The sequence below is a fragment of the Brassica oleracea genome, chromosome C6 (assembly GCF_000695525.1).
Source record: "Brassica oleracea var. oleracea cultivar TO1000 chromosome C6, BOL, whole genome shotgun sequence".
Classification (NCBI taxonomy): Eukaryota; Viridiplantae; Streptophyta; class Magnoliopsida; order Brassicales; family Brassicaceae; genus Brassica; species Brassica oleracea.
The window spans coordinates 33986350-34003670 of NC_027753.1; the positions used below are offsets into that span (position 1 = coordinate 33986350).

The 17321-nt window shown below is 32.4% G+C and overlaps 3 protein-coding genes and 1 non-coding gene across 8 annotated transcripts; 1 reads left to right on the forward strand and 3 right to left on the reverse strand.

The window, feature by feature from the left end:
- Window positions 1-4103: 4103 nt before the first annotated feature.
- LOC106298814 lies at window positions 4104-7237 on the reverse strand. Of its 3 annotated transcripts, XM_013734950.1 has the most exons (6): window positions 7212-7228; window positions 6762-6824; window positions 5648-5697; window positions 4730-5471; window positions 4398-4631; window positions 4104-4303 (listed from the first exon to the last, which is right to left on the reverse strand). In XM_013734950.1, exons 2-6 carry the CDS (start codon window positions 6818-6820, stop codon window positions 4195-4197), a joined length of 1194 nt encoding a protein of 397 aa, XP_013590404.1. In that variant the 5' UTR covers window positions 6821-6824; window positions 7212-7228; the 3' UTR covers window positions 4104-4194. The 3 variants fall into 3 exon arrangements, with proteins under 3 accessions (XP_013590404.1, XP_013590406.1, XP_013590405.1); XM_013734952.1 differs by lacking the exon at window positions 6762-6824 and having other exon boundaries at window positions 7212-7237; XM_013734951.1 differs by lacking the exon at window positions 7212-7228 and having other exon boundaries at window positions 5787-6810.
- Window positions 6624-6697, forward strand: TRNAN-GUU. Its single transcript has one exon. It is a non-coding gene; the product is annotated as a tRNA-Asn (tRNA).
- Window positions 7238-9427: 2190 nt separating the features above from the next.
- Window positions 9428-11409, reverse strand: LOC106296391 (PLASMODESMATA CALLOSE-BINDING PROTEIN 4). Its single transcript, XM_013732519.1, has 4 exons — window positions 11159-11409; window positions 10592-10831; window positions 10478-10505; window positions 9428-10079 (listed from the first exon to the last, which is right to left on the reverse strand). Exons 1-4 carry the CDS (start codon window positions 11208-11210, stop codon window positions 9686-9688), a joined length of 714 nt encoding a protein of 237 aa, XP_013587973.1. The 5' UTR covers window positions 11211-11409; the 3' UTR covers window positions 9428-9685.
- A 2287-nt stretch (window positions 11410-13696) lies between these two features.
- LOC106297195 (probable WRKY transcription factor 57) lies at window positions 13697-17029 on the reverse strand. Of its 3 annotated transcripts, none has more exons than XM_013733479.1 (4): window positions 16522-17029; window positions 15642-15785; window positions 15131-15504; window positions 13697-14014 (listed from the first exon to the last, which is right to left on the reverse strand). In XM_013733479.1, exons 1-3 carry the CDS (start codon window positions 16887-16889, stop codon window positions 15132-15134), a joined length of 885 nt encoding a protein of 294 aa, XP_013588933.1. In that variant the 5' UTR covers window positions 16890-17029; the 3' UTR covers window positions 13697-14014; window position 15131. The 3 variants fall into 3 exon arrangements, with proteins under 3 accessions (XP_013588933.1, XP_013588935.1, XP_013588934.1); XM_013733481.1 differs by lacking the exon at window positions 13697-14014 and adding an exon at window positions 14024-14999; XM_013733480.1 differs by lacking the exon at window positions 13697-14014 and adding an exon at window positions 14024-15025.
- Between the last annotated feature and the right edge of the window lie 292 nt (window positions 17030-17321).

Consider the following 17321-nt stretch of genomic DNA (forward strand, 5'->3'; position numbering starts at 1 on the left):
TTTTTTAAAATTCAAAATATAACATATACAGAAAAATTTGAATTTTTATAATATGATTATTGTGATTTTTTTAAATTATTTTAATAGTTTAAAATTAAAAAAATTTGATAGAGGATACAGTATTTTTTTATCAGATCTTTATTATTCAAAATCATTAATTGTCATATATCATTTAGCCACATTAGGCAATTCCGTAATCTTTATTTAAAGAAATAATAAATTACATTAATAATAAATTTATGGTAAGTTTAATAAAAAACTTATTATATAATTAGATGGACCAACATATTTCTCTAATAATTCTAAGAATCATCCTAGTGATGATACGTGGCTACAAAAAAAAATTGTAATGTTTCACAAATAATATATATGGGATGATTGTTTTAATAGGATAGGACAACACCATTTTTGTCCTACTTTACCTTTATTGTCCTTTCTGTTAATCAAAGTTAATGAAATCTCATGAAATTAATATTCTTACAAACTCAAAAAAAAATTTATGAATAATAGGAACAACACAAAAAACATATATACCAATATAGTAGTATTTTTATGGGTTCAAAAATTTATTTTAATAAAAATTTCAAATTTTATCGTACCAATAATAAATTTTATATTATATGAAAATGGCTTAGTGGAAATTAAATTTAACGTTTTGATAGACAATCTCTATAATATTATCTGAAAAGTTACTTTCATATGTATCACCCTCACATTAATTCTCACGATAGTTAATTACTTAGTAACCTTAATCAACTAAAAAGATTATATTCAATTGTCATTAATTACAATCGTTTTTTATTTTTTTTCCTAATAAATTTTAGTAAACTTTTTCATTTATGCATTCCTTTTTACAAAATCACATAAATAATAAAAAGGACTTTTTTTTAAAACGTAAACATATATATTTTTATATGTAGACAAAAAAACTTAATATATTATATATTTTTACAAGATTATAAATTTTTCATATGTTTTTTAAATATTTTATTATTCTTAATATTTTCCCAAAATAATCTAAGTAAAAAGGAAATAGCTAGAAATTTTATTAATCTATATTTTACATATGCATAAAAATAACTTCACAAAAAAAGTTGAACAAAAAATTTAGACATTTTTTTGCTAAAAGATAATAATATTATACTTTTTAAAAGGATAATAATATTTTATTATGAATATGTTTTGATCAAATGATTGAAAATTAAGAAAAAAATATTAAAACAAATCATCTAATATCATATTTTCACAAAATTGAATTACACAGATAGTTTTAATGAACCAAAAGTTATACATAATTACCATTACTGACAATCATTTTTATTTCAGTTTCAATAAAAACTTTAATTAGTTTTTAAATTGAATTTCCTTTTCTGAAAAAGCACATAAATAATAAAAATAAATATTTATAAAATGTTAAACTTATAACTATATATATAAACAAAATTTTCTTTATATTTGTCCAAAAACATATCTATAAACTTTTGAAATATATAGACTTATATACTTTACAAGATAGCTTGACAAAGTATGAATAACCAAACCATTCAAAGTATCAACAGTCAAATAACCAATAATTATGATTTATTTATTTTATTTATATTAATATATATGCATGAATTTTCAAAATATTACAAGTTGTGTTTATTAATGCAATTCGGATTTAATATGATTTTCCTTATTTCTTTCTGAAACATCATATATCAAGCTTTCAAATTTCACAAACTATTTACAAGTATAAGAGGATTTTGAATGACCGGAAGCTAAAAAAATAAGAATTCAGTTTTAACATAATAATAAAAATATTTTTCAATTTAAAAGAATAGATTCAATTCAATATACCAAAAGCGAATACTTGAACTAATGGCAAATATTATACTTGAAGTCACATGTATCTAATTAAGACTTAAACATAATAATGTTTAATACCGTTCAAGAACCAGAGCTTGTGGTCTGGTGGTGATTAACTTGAGAGAAAAAGTCCAATACGGTGAAGTCACCAGGGTTCGAGTCCCGGCCACTGAGAAATTAATATTTCGGCATCACCAGGGAAAGAAGATCGACATGTTGTAACATGTGACTAGTCTGGACCACTTCTATGTGGCCAGGATATCCATATATAATTCAAAAAAAAAACATCCATGAGCACGGGAGAATCACATTGTCTACTTTTATCAGAATAAGTACTCTATATATTTCAATTGTTTTCTAAATTTATTTTAAATGCATATTTTACTCTTAACCTGTCACTCTAAAATTTTAGGAGTATACAATCTACAAACAACTCAAGTTTTTAGAAGAGAAGTGTAGACTTTAAGTTCAACCCCCTTATTTTATTTCTACACCGAGTACAATCTGTAATCTATGAATAATCATTACTAAATATGAAAAGTATAGTCAACAAATATTTAAAAAAGATAAACAAACCTTATATATTTCCATATATGACCAAAACTATTTTTTTCCATAAAAAAAACTTAATCCCTTGTTATGTTCACTGGTCACCAATTGTTTTTTTTTTTGTCAACTCATCAAGTGTTTTATATTGCTTTTCACAAACTTAGAAACTTATGCGACTTGTTTGTTGACAATTGAATAAAGCTATTACCAAGTATACCGAATACAGTTTATATATATACCTAAAAATAATAGTTATTTTAATCTTAACATTACCAAGTATTCTAAAAACATTATTTATACACCAAACTACCCGGATAAAAAAAGATTATCCAAATATTTTTATCTAAAATATTTAAAATGATTTGAATTATCCTAAAGAATTGACCCGAATAATTTTCATTCAAACTATTAAAATTTATCCGAATTACCCAATTTTTATATTTTTCATCCACGTGCCGATCTTCTTTCCCTGGTGATGCCGAAATATTAATTTCCCAATATTTTTCTTTCCGGGTTTTCGGTTAATTTTGGATAATTTGGATGAAAAATACATAAATTTTGGATAATTTGGATGAAAAATACATAAATACATACATCCAAATTATCCAAAATTAATCGAACACCCGGAACCGAACCAGAACCAAAATTTTATCGGATATTAGCCGGTTTTTATAGTTGTTACCTGAACCAAACCGAAACCAAAATAATGGAACCGAAACCGAACCCAATTTCATAAATAACTGAACGGTTTCTATATCTTTAAAACCGAAAAATAAAAAATCAAAAGAACCGAACCGCACCGAAAACCGAACGTCCATACCTAAAATGAACCATTGTTGTTTTCTTCAAGTAGAGTAACACGCTGGTTATCTAGGATTTACGTTGGTTTTCTGATTTAATTTGTCTGGTCTTTTATTTTATCTGATTGTACCTGGTAAACCACTAACCATTTTCGGTTTAGGACAAAAGTAATATTATAGTATAGATATATCCTACTATATATTAATTGAGAAGTCAATTAATTAATTTTTGCTTACATGTGACTGTTGGTGAAATTTTAAGAAAATTTTATCATTTGATTGGTTCAAGCCAAATATTTAGTATCTTCCGTATATTTGGTTTTCAGTTTAGTTTGTACGAATAATAAAATTTTGGAATTGTAGTTGATTTTTTGAAAATGAATACTTGCTGTTTCAAATATTTGCTAAAAATGATTGATTTGCAAATTACTTACCTTGTTTTATTACTTATTACTTGAAAATTAGTTGCAAGTTACTTGATTATTATTAGTAAGTTATTTGATAATTCGTTGGAGTTTAAAGCTAAATAACTTTATTAGTATATAAAGAATATTTTATTATTTTCCTATGTTTAAGATTTGTTTTCCTAATTTTGAAAAAAACAAAGAAAATATTAATATTTTTGATTAAATGAGCTTAGTATGAGTATGAAAATTGAACATATTTTAAAAGTTAATGTATTAAAATGGACAAAATAATTAGTTGATATATTAAACTGTATAGCAAAAAAAAACTGAAGTATTAAGGAGGTCAACAAAAAAATTAGTTATGAAATTTTCTTCGTTTTTTTTGGTAGCTGTTCTTAATAAGCAAGAAACATTTATTTTCCTGCTTCATCTGAGTTGATGAAAAAAAAGAAAATCATATTGTTGTTCTTCTTTTCTTGACAACTGTTCTCAGTCTCAATAAGCAAGAAACACTGACATCTGTGTAAAATCTAAATTTTCTTTTAATCCCTTTAGCTACAGAAAAAAAACATAGTGGGTAGTAATCTAAACTAAGAAGCACAACAAGGAAAGCAACAGAACCATTTATGAGATGTTTTAACCTCTGCCTTCTGTGGTTTCTGCATAGCTATCTCATCATCTATCAACTTCTTTGAAGAACTGTAGCAACATACAAAAGAAACCACTGTTTGTTAAACTTTTCAGTTGAAACAATCATTGTCTAAAGAGCAGAAGCCTGGTAGTAGCAATGTACCTGGAACAGCAGCAAAAGAACAAGCTACAAGAAGAGAAGCAACATTGGGGCAGTCCGCAGCAGCACAAACAATATTTTAGACGCTTGCAACAAGAGAGGTCGTAATCACAATTTGGCCACTGGCAACAAGAGAAGCACGGTCCAGTGTCCTTGCAACACAACCAAGAACATCTCTTCTTCTGCTGCTGTGTATTCTTTTTCTTCACCTTCTTTTTCTTCTTCTTCTTTTTTGTTCTGTATTAAAAAAAACAAATACTCAAAACATAAGTTCTTGCTTCTTGCAACCAAAGACTATTAAAATGAGATGATGTGTGAAGTAACAACAAACTCACATTGGAGATGAAACTGACTGCGTGCTGCTTGGCGCTTCGTCTGAGTTATCACCAAGGTTCCTCCACGATACCTCCGAGGTTGACGACTTATCATCACTGTCACTTCCTAACAACTCACTAGCTTTGTCCTCCAAATCAAAGCTCTTACCAATATCGGAAGAGTCAACAGGAACATCGACAGAAGGGCAGAAAGACAATAGCTCACTAGATTTCAAAAGCTCTCCAGCCTTGAAGTCACGGTAACTAAACAACTCATCTCTTGTTATTCCGTTATCACCTATGCTGAGACTAAACAGAGAATCATTCGAGACCGCGCTCAAGCTTCTCTCCAAGATCGGTAAAGAGTTTCGCTGAGAAACTTGGTCAGATCCTTCTCTATCCATCAACTGAACAGAAGGCGACGAAAGAAGCGCAGGCTCTACTGATGATGCATGAGTCACACCAGAGACTTGTGACCCAAATGTGTTTGATGAACTTTGTAACTCTGATAGTTTCCTTTCTTTTGCATTGTTATTCCCTGAAGAAGATGATGAAGACAAGGAAGGAGATGCAGGTATGCTGTTGGTGATCTCTGGATCTGCCTTGAGACGAGCATCACTAACCATAGCAATGCTCCCCAACTGGAACAGAACAGGCTTCTCATCGTTCACTCCTTTGTTGGTTTGTCTTGGATCAGCTTTTTTATGCTTCTTTAGATTAAAACCCTTTTTATTGTGTCCTTTCTTCTGATTCTTTTCCATTGCTGAAAATCAAAAGAAGAAAAAAATTGTCAGCTTCAACCTTATATAAATGTTCTAATGGACAACAACAAAAACTATAATTAAGCAGAATAGAGAAGAAACATATAAGAGTAGAAATGAAATGGTCATAAAGCAGCGTAAGCAACAAAATTTATACAAATGCTCCAATGAACCCTACCTTGTACTTTACCGGCAATGGCTGCCTCCGTTAGTAGTCTTCTCCTCCGTCTATAAATCAAATGGAAATGAACAAAAGGTTCTAAGAACGAATAGGTTGATAAGTATTGACCTCAATGAAAGGAAGAACGTCTAAATACATCATAAAACAGTTAAAAGTTTGTGTTCTTCTTGAGGCTGGAACAATGACCAATCCATCAAATATTTAACCTTTTAATATATATTGAAAACACAAAACAAAAGGATAAAATCCTTAAGGGTCAAAGGTTTGAACAAAATGAAAAAGAGTTAATCCATTTGGTCTTTTTTTTCTCCAGATTTCTTTAAAACCAAGGGTATTCCTATAATGTAGGGATTAGCTCTCCTTTAATAAAAGCCCATCTTTTTTAACTAAAAACTTTTTCCTAATCAAGTTGCTCCTCATATTAGCAATGCCACGTGTCAAAACACTATCTAGAGACAATCAACAACTTTGGTTTTTTGTCCTTTGTCCTGAGCTTCTTGTGAATCTCCATGAATGCTTTCTTATACCCAAAATCTTCATCTCCTGAGATTTCTCTATCACTTAATTGCATCAAAGAACCCTCCTTTGACCAATGCATACAAGAACGCATAGATTAGCATGGTCCAGTTTTGATCTTTTCTCTGCTTCTGCTGACGATATCCTACATTTGATCTCGTTCAACAAGAGCAGGACGTTGAAGTACTTTTTCCCCAGATCTCGATAATCAAATGCCTTCGATGCTTCATCGTGGAGAGGTTTTTGGGAGAAGAGAGAAGGTTCGAGGAAAGCGTAAAGGGAAGGACTTTCTGGAGAAGACGATCAAAACCGTCTTCGTTGGATTAAAGTTAAAAGAGTTTTTCTAGACATTTGTATTTTGAATCAGTCTCTGCTTTGAGAGAGGTGACATTCCCTCCATATTCAATTTATTTTAAAATATTTTAAAATATTTTTAAAACCTAGTAATATCAAACAAGCTGGAATAGCTCAGTTGGTTAGAGCGTGTGGCTGTTAACCACAAGGTCGGAGGTTCGACCCCTCCTTCTAGCGTTTTCTGTTCTTTTTGAGGATATTACTCTTACAGGCCCAGAAAAGTTGAGATAAGAAGCCATACATGGACGTTAGAGACAACAATAACAAAATCCATAGCCTGCCAGATGAGCCCAGCAGCATCTTCCTGCTCAATTCAAGCAAAAGTCGAATATTTTGGCAAATTATTATAAAACTAGTGTTCGGTCAAAAAAAATATTTTTAACTTTTTCTTTGAACACTAAAAAAAATTAACCTTTATATAAATTAACATATAAGTTTATCATGTATCAAATTTACTTTTATGGGTCAAAAATGTACTAACACCATAAATATCATCTCCTAAATTCCTAGGTGTCAATAGATGATAAAGAATATTAATATATATATATATATATTTTTTTTTTTAGTCATAAATTATGTATAACATATCTGAGAACTATAGCAATTTACAGCAACAATAATTTAAAATACCTTTGTTTACAGTTTTGCTTTAACAGCAAATTAGGGAAACATACTAAAAGAAGTGAAATACCATAGAAAGGGAGTGAAATGGTGATATTGGGGGAGGGGGCGGGGGAGGAATTAGGGAAAATAGGGTATGGGGTACAAATATAGGAAACATGGTGGGTAGAGAGTACAGATACTCTTGCATCTGGTCCACACAATCATTACCCATATGATATCTTCGTTCTTGACGTTCCTTAGCAGTGCTAGTCTTTCTTTTTAGCCCATGTCCATGATCAACAAAAGAAATCACCAGAAAAAAACTCAATAACATCGAAAACTTTCCATGGTTAACTGAAAAAATAATAATAAAATATTTAGTATTTCCATGGTCTGATTTTTAAAATCTATTTGTGCACCTTTGTTGTCCCTTTGTCTTCTTATGAATAATCCCTTAAAACAACTTCAAGCTGAATTACACAAAAAAAGAATATGATTATTATTATTTTGACAAAAGAGAGACAATGTGATTTTGAGGAGAAGATAAAATATTTGTAATGCTATATCTATTAGAGATCAGAGAACACTAGCTTGGTAGCCATCTGTCAAATTTAGTGTCAAATTTAGAGTCTGATCACCTTTGAAGACACGTCGCTTCTGTGAGAGATACAATTTAGAGAGAAAAGTAAATTTAATTTAAATATGAGATGAAAGAAAGATTGAAATGAATCGTACTCTGCGTTAATATGAATCATACTATGCGTTCACACTATATGATATGAATCATACTCTGCGTTGGACCCAGACATTCCTTATGGCCCCAATTATGAATTAGGATATTGAAATGAAAGAAGGATCATAGGCGTTTAGTATTCTTTGTTTTCGATTAGTTTGGAATTTCTCTGCTGTTTGTATAAAGAATTACAGAGATTTCAAAGTAATGAAAAAAAAAGATCATAAACAAAGAAGAATGGTCATTGGCCGTGTGACATGTTTAAAAAAAACTGCTATACGGTTCTTGTTTTTTCTCTTGTAACTTTTATTTTGTTTAAATTATTTTTTTCTTAAATTTTTTTTAAAACTTTTTCACATGGCATTATTTGATTTGCTAGGCAACTTCCGATTTAGTATACAAGGGATCTCATGTGTTATAGACTTATTATTCTTTCACATTTTTACTGTAAATTTTCTTGTTCTTTTTTTTTCTTAACTTAGTCATGACAACCTTCGTTCATACTAGATTACTGTATATTTCTCTAGTTAACATGTTTTTTTTTGGATCTGATACCACCAACTCTGGATACCATGTCAAATCGGTATACTATATCTGTTATATAGATATTTAACTCGAACTATATATATATAATTATATATTTATTTTTTGAACACATAACTCGAACTATATAAAAAAGAAGTTTATGTGAATATAGATGAAGTATTGAATCAGACTAGATGCCAGTCAGCATGTATATTTAGAAACCACCTAATATTACTTCCAAAATTCGTTAGCCTAGTTGGTTACATAAAGCCTTGTGTATATATATAAGTCGAGCCTGAGGAAGGTGTAAACACAAACAAGAGATTGAGAAAAGGAGATACATGCATAATATTCGGATGCTAATAATCGGAAGGAACCTTTGAGAATCAGTTAGAAAATGGAGGGATGCGATAGAAAGCAGCAGCTTTGGAAAGAGATTGGTATCAGATTCTTGGCCACTACTAGCCGCACCCGATTCCCGAACTTGTCCCTCGTAAACCAATTTTTACATACAAAAGAATCCAAGTATTCTAAAAGTAATTCAAACTCCAACACTTTCCATTTATATATATGGTTAGGTGCAATTCTTTGGGAGGCAAAAAATTGATTAACTCGTCGCTCATCTTGTGTATGAAACCTAATAGCCGCAATCATTATGTTAAAACACTTTTTTCTTGCTAAACATTATGTTAACACTTTAAGATAAGATCATACGCGTCTCTCCTTCCAACGTTACCCACACAGTGGTATGAACACATTGAACAGAACAAAACCCACGCCGAAAGAGACAGTTCCTTTGATCGTTGGCTAATAAAGCCCTCCCGACATCATTTTTTTTCTTTTCTAACGGCAACCGTAGTATTACTAAACCCTCGAGTCTTTTTGTTTAACAAATTCGTTTATAATTTTTCAAGTCCAAGGTTGGTGATAATATACTAGACATCATCTCTACTAATCTTGAGTTATAAACCAAGGACCAAATGTCACATGTTTTGGTCATTTTTACCGCAATTTATATACCATGTTGATTGAAAATGGAGACATGATGGTACGTACTAAAAGATAAAAGATTCAAAGAAACGAAAGGGCATCTCATCCTCCGAATTTACAAAATAAAAGAAATATTACTAGCTAGCTACTAACCCAGCATGATGTCTCTCGGCCAAACCTAATAGTAAACCCCAAGTTCGAAACCTACAAAAGACAAAAGTGAACGAAGAAAAAAAAACAGATATAGCAGCTCTATCCGATTTGCGCAACCCCATAAGCCGTTGGCAAAATCTCAGCCCAACCGTGACTGTCGTTTAAACCACAAGCATAATAGCTAAACCGGTTAGTAAGAAGAAGGCAGTGTTAGTTCGGACTGAGATCTTCTCTCCAGCGTTCGGATCGCCGAATCCGCCGCTCCCGGTCGGTCCAAGAGTAGTGCCAGGGAACACAGAAGATGAAGACGAAGTTGGCATTCCGTTTGCTGGCGTGCCGGAATTTGGCATCCCAGTGGAAGGAGTCCCGGTGGATGGGAAGCCACTGGTTGGAGTCCCGGTGGTTGGTGTCCCAGTGCTTGGGGTCCCGGTGGTTGGTGTCCCAGTGCTTGGGGTTCCTGTGGTTGGTGTCCCAGTGCTTGGGGTTCCTGTGGTTGGTGTTCCAGTGCTTGGGGTTCCTGTGGTGGGAGTCCCAGTGGACGGGGTCCCACTAGAGCTGCAAAAGTAGTCAAAAACTTCAGTGGTTATTTGTCGGAAGATAATTTGAATGGTTTATTAAAAGATTAACCGGTAATACACATCTGGATCATGTGAATGATTGTTTGTTTTTGATATGCTTTTTGAATTTTTAGTAAAGGTGAAATGAACAGATATGAATGTTCGTTTGGTCTTAAATCGCTATCATTGTGTCTCCCCAAAATTTCAAATTAATAAAGTAATTCAGATTTTATAAAATAATAAGTCGGTAGTAAAGAAAAAAATATCTAATCTAATCTAACCCACAAATCCCAAAAAATATTTATGTTAATTAATGGAGACTGAGAATCAAACATTACTAAACTCATCAGTTCAACACTTAAACTAAAACAACTAATAAAGAGAAACGGAACATACCTGGAACCAGTTAAACAGCTTGAAGCAGCTGCAAGATTTTGAAATTTTGAGTTTTAATATCAGCTACTAAAAATGGAAATATGATCACAAAAGAGGGTGAAGAAGTGTATGTACTTGACGGAGGGGAGCTAGAGATAACGGCGGCGCCGTTAAAGTCACAGGTGGCACCGGAGGAAGCTTTCTTCTGGTAGTAACTGTTGACGGCGACGTCGCAGTGGTTTTTGACGGTGTTAGGCTGGAAACAAGCTCCGTTCTGCTGGATCTGAGAGCAGTCAGCTCCTGCTCCACATGCGTAGTCTATGGCTTTCTGAAGCACTTGCTCGTTCCCGTCTTTGCATACACAATACGCAGCATCTTTCAAGCAAAAAACATCAGACCATTAGAACTAAATAAAGACACTATCTGATTTTAAAGTTTTTATTTCTTAGATTTAGATTTTAAAAAGAAAAGAGTTGGTTTTCAATTTTTTTTTGCAGACAAGTTTTAGGAGATTTAGACAAGAGATCTCATACTAAGTTTAAAATAGATTCATTAGACATACTTTTCAGAACTGACACAAAGGAGAATATAGTGACAACATGAGCAATTTCAATCAAATCTAAACATTTTTGCAGGTAGAAGACAAAGAAACATAGAAAAATCAGAGATGACGAATAGAACAGAGGATATATAAGAGCTTACTTGAATAGGTAATCATGGAGAGAACCAGACACAGAGGAAGTAAAACCGACATGACTGTGTTGATTTTTTAGTCGTGAAGAGAAGAGTCTTTTAAGAAATATAGCTCAGATCCAACTTGTTTTTAAGGTTTCAGAGATCCTTTGAGACGAGTGTCTTTGTGAGAGAAAGAGAGTTCTAGACAATAGCGGCAAGTGTGAAGGTGTGTTAATTATAGACCACCATTGTGTCCAACACTTTCTCTGTTTTCTGCGACTTAAAAATCATCTTAATGAAATTTAAAATAACAATCAGTAGTACGTTTTCACAGTAGGTGAAGATAAAAAGAAGCAAGTGAATTTTCTTCCTTTAACAACAAAAGTGTAAGGTAAAAATTTGAGTAAACAAATGGTAAAGGTACATGAACCAATGTGGTTTCAGCAAAGGAGGGTGAAAACAAATAAAGCATTTTTGTCTGGTAGTGTTTGTGAAAAAATATTCGAAATATTATAGTAAAAGGGGACCAGAATTCTGCTTTATTTACCAATTGTGCCACCTCGATTTACGTATCTCAGATGAGTTCTTTTGAACACCTGTCCCATTGTAATAAACTCATTTTATTAGCAACGGTCAAAAGGTACGCCCAAAAATATGGGATTAGTGAGAAGTGAGAACACATAACAACTGTTATAAGTTTATAACCGACTATGAACTTTTATTTATTTTTAATTATCAACGTTTTACAATTTAGTTTTCATACCAACTTGATTTATACTTTTTCCTCTACAAAAACTACACGTACGAATTCAATTCATCTTCTACTCCTCCCAAGAGTTAAGGCTGGATTCTTAGAGAACACATTTTAGTTTTTTTTAGGACAAGACCTAACGGTAACAAATAAAAAAGAGAGAGGAAGTATTTGCTCAAGAAAATAAAAGGAAATAAACTCAGAGAATTGGGGACTGAGCCATGTGCTCAAGACAACCCTTTGCCGTCATGCTACGACACTTGGCACACCACACACAAGTACACCCGAAAGTAGTACAAGTTTTCTTCTTTTCTTGGTTTTTAAAGTAATTTTTTATGTTTGTGTGGACACTCTTGAAAACAGCAGAGCTGGTGAAAGTCGGTGCCTCAGCTTTTCAGTGAAACATATCTATGAAATAAGATTTCAGTTTCGAACATCTTTTTGGGTTTTCCCTCATGTACTCCTAAGCCCATGGAAATTTGTTGGGCCGTTACTTCTGTAAATATATGCCTTTTGTGGTTACTATGGATTTTCTGTGTAATCGAGAGACCTGGTTAACTGGATGTATTAAGCAGTGTGAGAACGGGAGTATGTGTACAGTGTAAGCTGTGTTATCTTATGCGTTACACCATATTTGAAATTTGATCATCAGAAATCATATTTGTGTCGTTAAGTATGCAAAGTTATTGTATTTGTAGGTTTCAACATTGCTGTTTATTTTGTGGATTGGTGTATGATATAAAAACTGTTTGTAGTTCATTGTGATTGTATTACTTCTATATATCACAAATATATTAATTTTTAAAAACGATTCATATACCAATAATTTCATTGTGATTGCAACTAGAAGATATTTTTTCACCAAAGCAATAAGATTCTTTTTCTCCGATTTGAATTGGAGATATTCAAGATATAGCGTTGCAATCCTTTTTCTTTAACGCATATACTAGGTGTTTTCCTGCACCATACGCAGTGATAAATTTTTTAAAAGTTAAATTATATTTAAAATGAAATTTATTAATATTATAAATTTTATTATTTTTGACTAATATTTAATATAAAGTTGATTATTTAAACATAAAATTAAGAAAAAAATAATTTTGTTTATTTTAAATTACATTTAATATATATATGTAATATATTTAAAATTTGAATCTTAGATAAATTTTTTAATCTATTTATTTTGGTTAAATGTATTAAATCAACTTGTATAAAATTACTAAAAATCATATAAAAATTGTATAATTATAAAAATTATAACTAAACAATATTTATAAAATTTGTAGGTATCTAAAAGAAACTAATGAAAGTACGATTAACAATTTATTAATTTTTTAAAAAGATGTAGAAAATTTTGAAAATATTACTAATAAAAATTGTATAATTATAAAAATACAATTAAATAATGTATTTCGAAATTTATAATGCATATTTCAATATATTTATTTTAGTGATGATTTATGAATTATTACCATATTTTAAAGAAAATATAAATCGACATTAAATGTAATGTATTAGTTATTGTCATATTCTATAAAGTGTACCAAAAATATATGTCAGTAGTAAATGTGATTGTCCATGTCATATTAACTATAAGCCATGTCATCAATCTTGTTAGCCATGTCATCATTTTTTTTGTAAAAATAATTGTAGATAGGACATGTGGTAAAATATAATCACTTCGCAAATATAGTCTAGGGGATAATTACACTTTCAATCTGTAAAGTTGATAAAGGTAAACTTAAAATATCACCATAAAGTAATAAAGATAAAAATCTAAAGTAATTATATAACACTCGGACAAAGAAATTTTTTTTAGCAAATATTAAGTATCGGAATTTGCTCCACCTTTTTTGTTCCTTAAGTGCACATACAAGCATGTGGGATGGATCCACATAAGTCAGCAGATATATTAAAGTTAAGTTACATCAAAATTATGCTATACATATATACCTTAAGAATCTGCAATCCGTCTGGTGATGAGACACCATTGATCAACAATGAAATAATATGTAGAGATATCTGCTACCCATTGTGGCCATATAATTTTCCGGTCTGCAATATCTTCAGGGATGAGTTAGCACCTCCTTAGCTATTGTCACCAAGATTATGATGATTTGCTATAATGGCACCTGCTTGGAGAATATATCATACAAGTAGACATGCATATGTGTCATTTTATCTTGAAAAATATAGCATATATAAGCACATCCCCTGTATACTGAATATATATAGAGTTTCTGCTGATGCGAATGGTGTATAATTTTGTCATGTGATTAATATAGCTTTCTTTCTTATAGCATCTGTTCCAAGTCAATATTGTACGTAAGATGCTCATATATTTCTTATTCAGTTTTCTCACCCTTTTTTCTTTCTTGCTGTCTTTAGCTAAAACAGAAAACATTTATTCCTGTGACCTAACATATCACCCTCAGAACTTATACGACATATATATGCCGCCGCATGCATATGCATCTCATGTACACGTACATATAATACAAGTTGATGCACCAATACACATAGTCATGCACATGCAGTTGAGTTAAATTAAATACACAGAAAATTAAGGTTAATTTGTATATAAATGTAAAAGGGGAGATCCAGCATCAGAGTGACACTGAGTGGAGTAGTTGAGATTCGTTATTAATATTTGTTGACATTTCTATAATCCTGCCGACCCAATTCGGGCTCATCTCTACCTCACATAAGTAAGCCTATATATGCCATATAGCAAGAGGAGTAAGACAGAAGGCGCTACTATACACCAGTGCTTGATCCTAATGCAATCACTAGTTAATAATAATATATAGATATAGATAGAGCGAGAGGCAATCATCCACTATTCGTGTATGCATTATCCAGCTTTTATTTATGTGTTCAGTAAAAATGAATAATTGAAAAAGCACTAGCCGACATATCGATCAAGTGATCTAAATTGTTCACAGGATAGATATATGAGTCGGTTGAATCAATGATTACACTTGCACTATACTGATTCTCACATAATACATCAGGTAGACTTGCTTCTGTCAAAGCATGGAAATTTTCTCCCACTTTAAGATATCTCTTGATTTGGTTTCAAATTTCGGACTAGTAAGAAAGTAACCCTTCATGCATCTGTGGTCCATATAAAGTAATAAACCCTTGCGAACCAAAATATATAATTATTCTATCTTTTTATAGAATTCACTCCTGACCGTATATATAATATAGACAAGCACTAACAAATAAAAATATAGGAGCTTTACCTCAAGGATTGCGCATGGTTTGAGGTACAATATCACCAAGTAGGCCTTCTTCTGATGGATTAATAGACGACACTGCAGCAGGTCCATCTTCAGTAGTAGACTGGGGTAATAACCGCGGTGAAGATGTACTGTCTCTGTGAAGTTGATGGAGGTCTTCGTAGTAATAAGGATTTGGCAATGGAAGAGGGAGATTATGATGATGGGATGTAAAATTATGAGGGTCGTGAGCTGTGAGGATTCCGCCACGAGGGAATCCAATAGTTTGGTGACAATGTTGTCCTTCGTATGTTGTGATTACTATCGATGGATCTTCAGATGATCGTTCCACTCTCTTCTTCACTGTGCATCTGCTGTTCGTGCATCTATAGTAGCTCCTATATATATAACAAACAACAATAAAAGCTGTTTGGCATCTACTGATCTAAGTGTGATGGACCATGTCTATATGAAATTTTTCTTTAGCTAATATTAAGTATATAACAACAATTTAAGATGATGATAGCTAAGAGACCTTGGAAATGGGCTATTTTTGACAGCTTTCTGTCCATACTTACGCCATCGATATCCATCTTCAAGATTATCTACATCACTCTTGGTCATGAATGCGAATCTTGGTTGCCGGATCCGCTTCTGAGCCTGCTTCTTCTCCTTCTTTCTACAAGAAAAAACATCAAAAGATTATGAGTATATATATAAGACCATGCATCCTAAATCACAGAGTAACCAACCAATCAGCCAAAATATCTCAAAATCAAACTACCACAAAATTTAAAGAGCACAAAAATTAAGGAGCTTTACTAATACTTTCATTAACTTCAACACATACATGCACCAAAAACGGTACTTGAGTTCATGAGCATTGCCATTTAACGATGTAAAATCATACTTATCTGCACTCATTGTGGACTCCTAAACCCTACATATCAATTAGCTTTTTAACACTTGCTATACCAAAAAACGTTGAAACACTTTTGACCTAACGTTAGTTTAATAAAAAGAAAGGACGAGGAGGAGAAAAGGAGATGTAGAGTAGAGTGCACGCTTAATATCACACAGCCGCAATAGCGGCGATGTAGCGTTGTTCATCATCATTGCCCCCCCCCCCCGACGATATGATTCATTATCATAAAAACTACTAAAATTCACAATACTCTGCTAAATTATTTGTACGAAAGAATCTATTCTCCATTTTCCATGCGATGCGAAAAAACGTTAGAGATTAATTATAAATGGAATTTTATTCGTTTATGGCTTTGGCCCCAAGTTTTAAAAAACCCTCCCCACCAACATCATCAAAGTCCAAAGATGATGAGTAAATTACGATCGGACCCCTCCAAGAAAAAGACCCACGTGTTTCTCGTCTCATCACTAATAGGGAAAAAAAAACTAACGGTGTCTCCGGTGTTTTCGGGGTTGAGTTATCCGTTGGATCCTCGCTTGAACTGGAGGTAGCCGAAGGATTATTAGAGGTCGAGACAACAGAAGCAGCGGCGGCGGCGACGGTTGAGGAACGGGAAGAAGCTGGAATGGGGTCAGGCGTTGATGTGGTGGTGACGGGAGATGGGACAGTGGAGGTTGGTGGTAAACAGGGATCGAAACGGAGATTGTGATGATTGTCGGAGGAAGAAGCGTGGAGGTTCCAGCCAAAGTCAGAGAGGATATTGGAAGTGTCTCTGTCGAAAAAGACAGAATCTGGAGCTGTTAGTTGTCTCCAAGCGGAGTCTTCGTTGCTCAGATCGGGATCTTCAGGATCGGTCATGATAAAATCTTGAGAGAGGTGAGAGGAAGAGAGAGAAAGCTAGGGTTTGTTTGCGATTGGAAGAGAGAGAGAAGAAAAGAGATAAACTTTGTAGAAACCCCGTTTAAAGTGTAGTGTCTCGTCAAACACCGATCAGACTGTGTCTTTTTCTCTCTAGAAAGATTTTTTCTTTATTTTAAAAAGATACTGAAATTTTGAATACTAAATAATAATAATAATTCATGAGAGAGTGGGCCCCTAATATGCTTTTCCTCCTAGATCGACGCCTATTATAGGAGTCGGATTCGCATTTAATCTTTCTTTACTTTCCCCTTGCAAAAAATAATTATTTGTTTGTTTTATGTCAATTACTTTAATTTTCTGATAAAAATGTTAATACCGTATAAACGAAAGTTTTTTTTTTTTTTCCATCTATAGTATTATTATAAGGAT

Bases quoted from the DNA above. Each gene is read 5' to 3' on its own strand.
- LOC106296391 (XM_013732519.1), bottom strand. From the start codon at position 11,210: ATGTCGGTTTTACTTCCTCTGTGTCTGGTTCTCTCCATGATTACCTAT. The intron at 10,832-11,158 runs GTAAGCTCTTAT...TTTGCTTGAAAG, and splicing joins CTCCATGATTACCTATTCAA to ATGCTGCGTATTGTGTATGC. The intron at 10,506-10,591 runs GTACATACACTT...AAAATCTTGCAG, and splicing joins CTCTAGCTCCCCTCCGTCAA to CTGCTTCAAGCTGTTTAACT.
- LOC106297195 (XM_013733479.1), bottom strand. From the start codon at position 16,889: ATGACCGATCCTGAAGATCCCGATCTGAGCAACGAAGACTCCGCTTGG. The intron at 15,786-16,521 runs GTTAGTTTTTTT...TTTTTCTTGTAG, and splicing joins CCGAAAACACCGGAGACACC to AAAGAAGGAGAAGAAGCAGG. The intron at 15,505-15,641 runs GTCTCTTAGCTA...TTATATATATAG, and splicing joins AAAAATAGCCCATTTCCAAG to GAGCTACTATAGATGCACGA.
- LOC106298814 (XM_013734950.1), bottom strand. From the start codon at position 6,820: ATGCTGCTGGGCTCATCTGGCAGGCTATGGATTTTGTTATTGTTGTCT. The intron at 4,632-4,729 runs GTGAGTTTGTTG...TTTTTAATACAG, and splicing joins CAGTCAGTTTCATCTCCAAT to AACAAAAAAGAAGAAGAAGA. The intron at 4,304-4,397 runs GTACATTGCTAC...ATGTTGCTACAG, and splicing joins TTCTTTTGCTGCTGTTCCAG to TTCTTCAAAGAAGTTGATAG.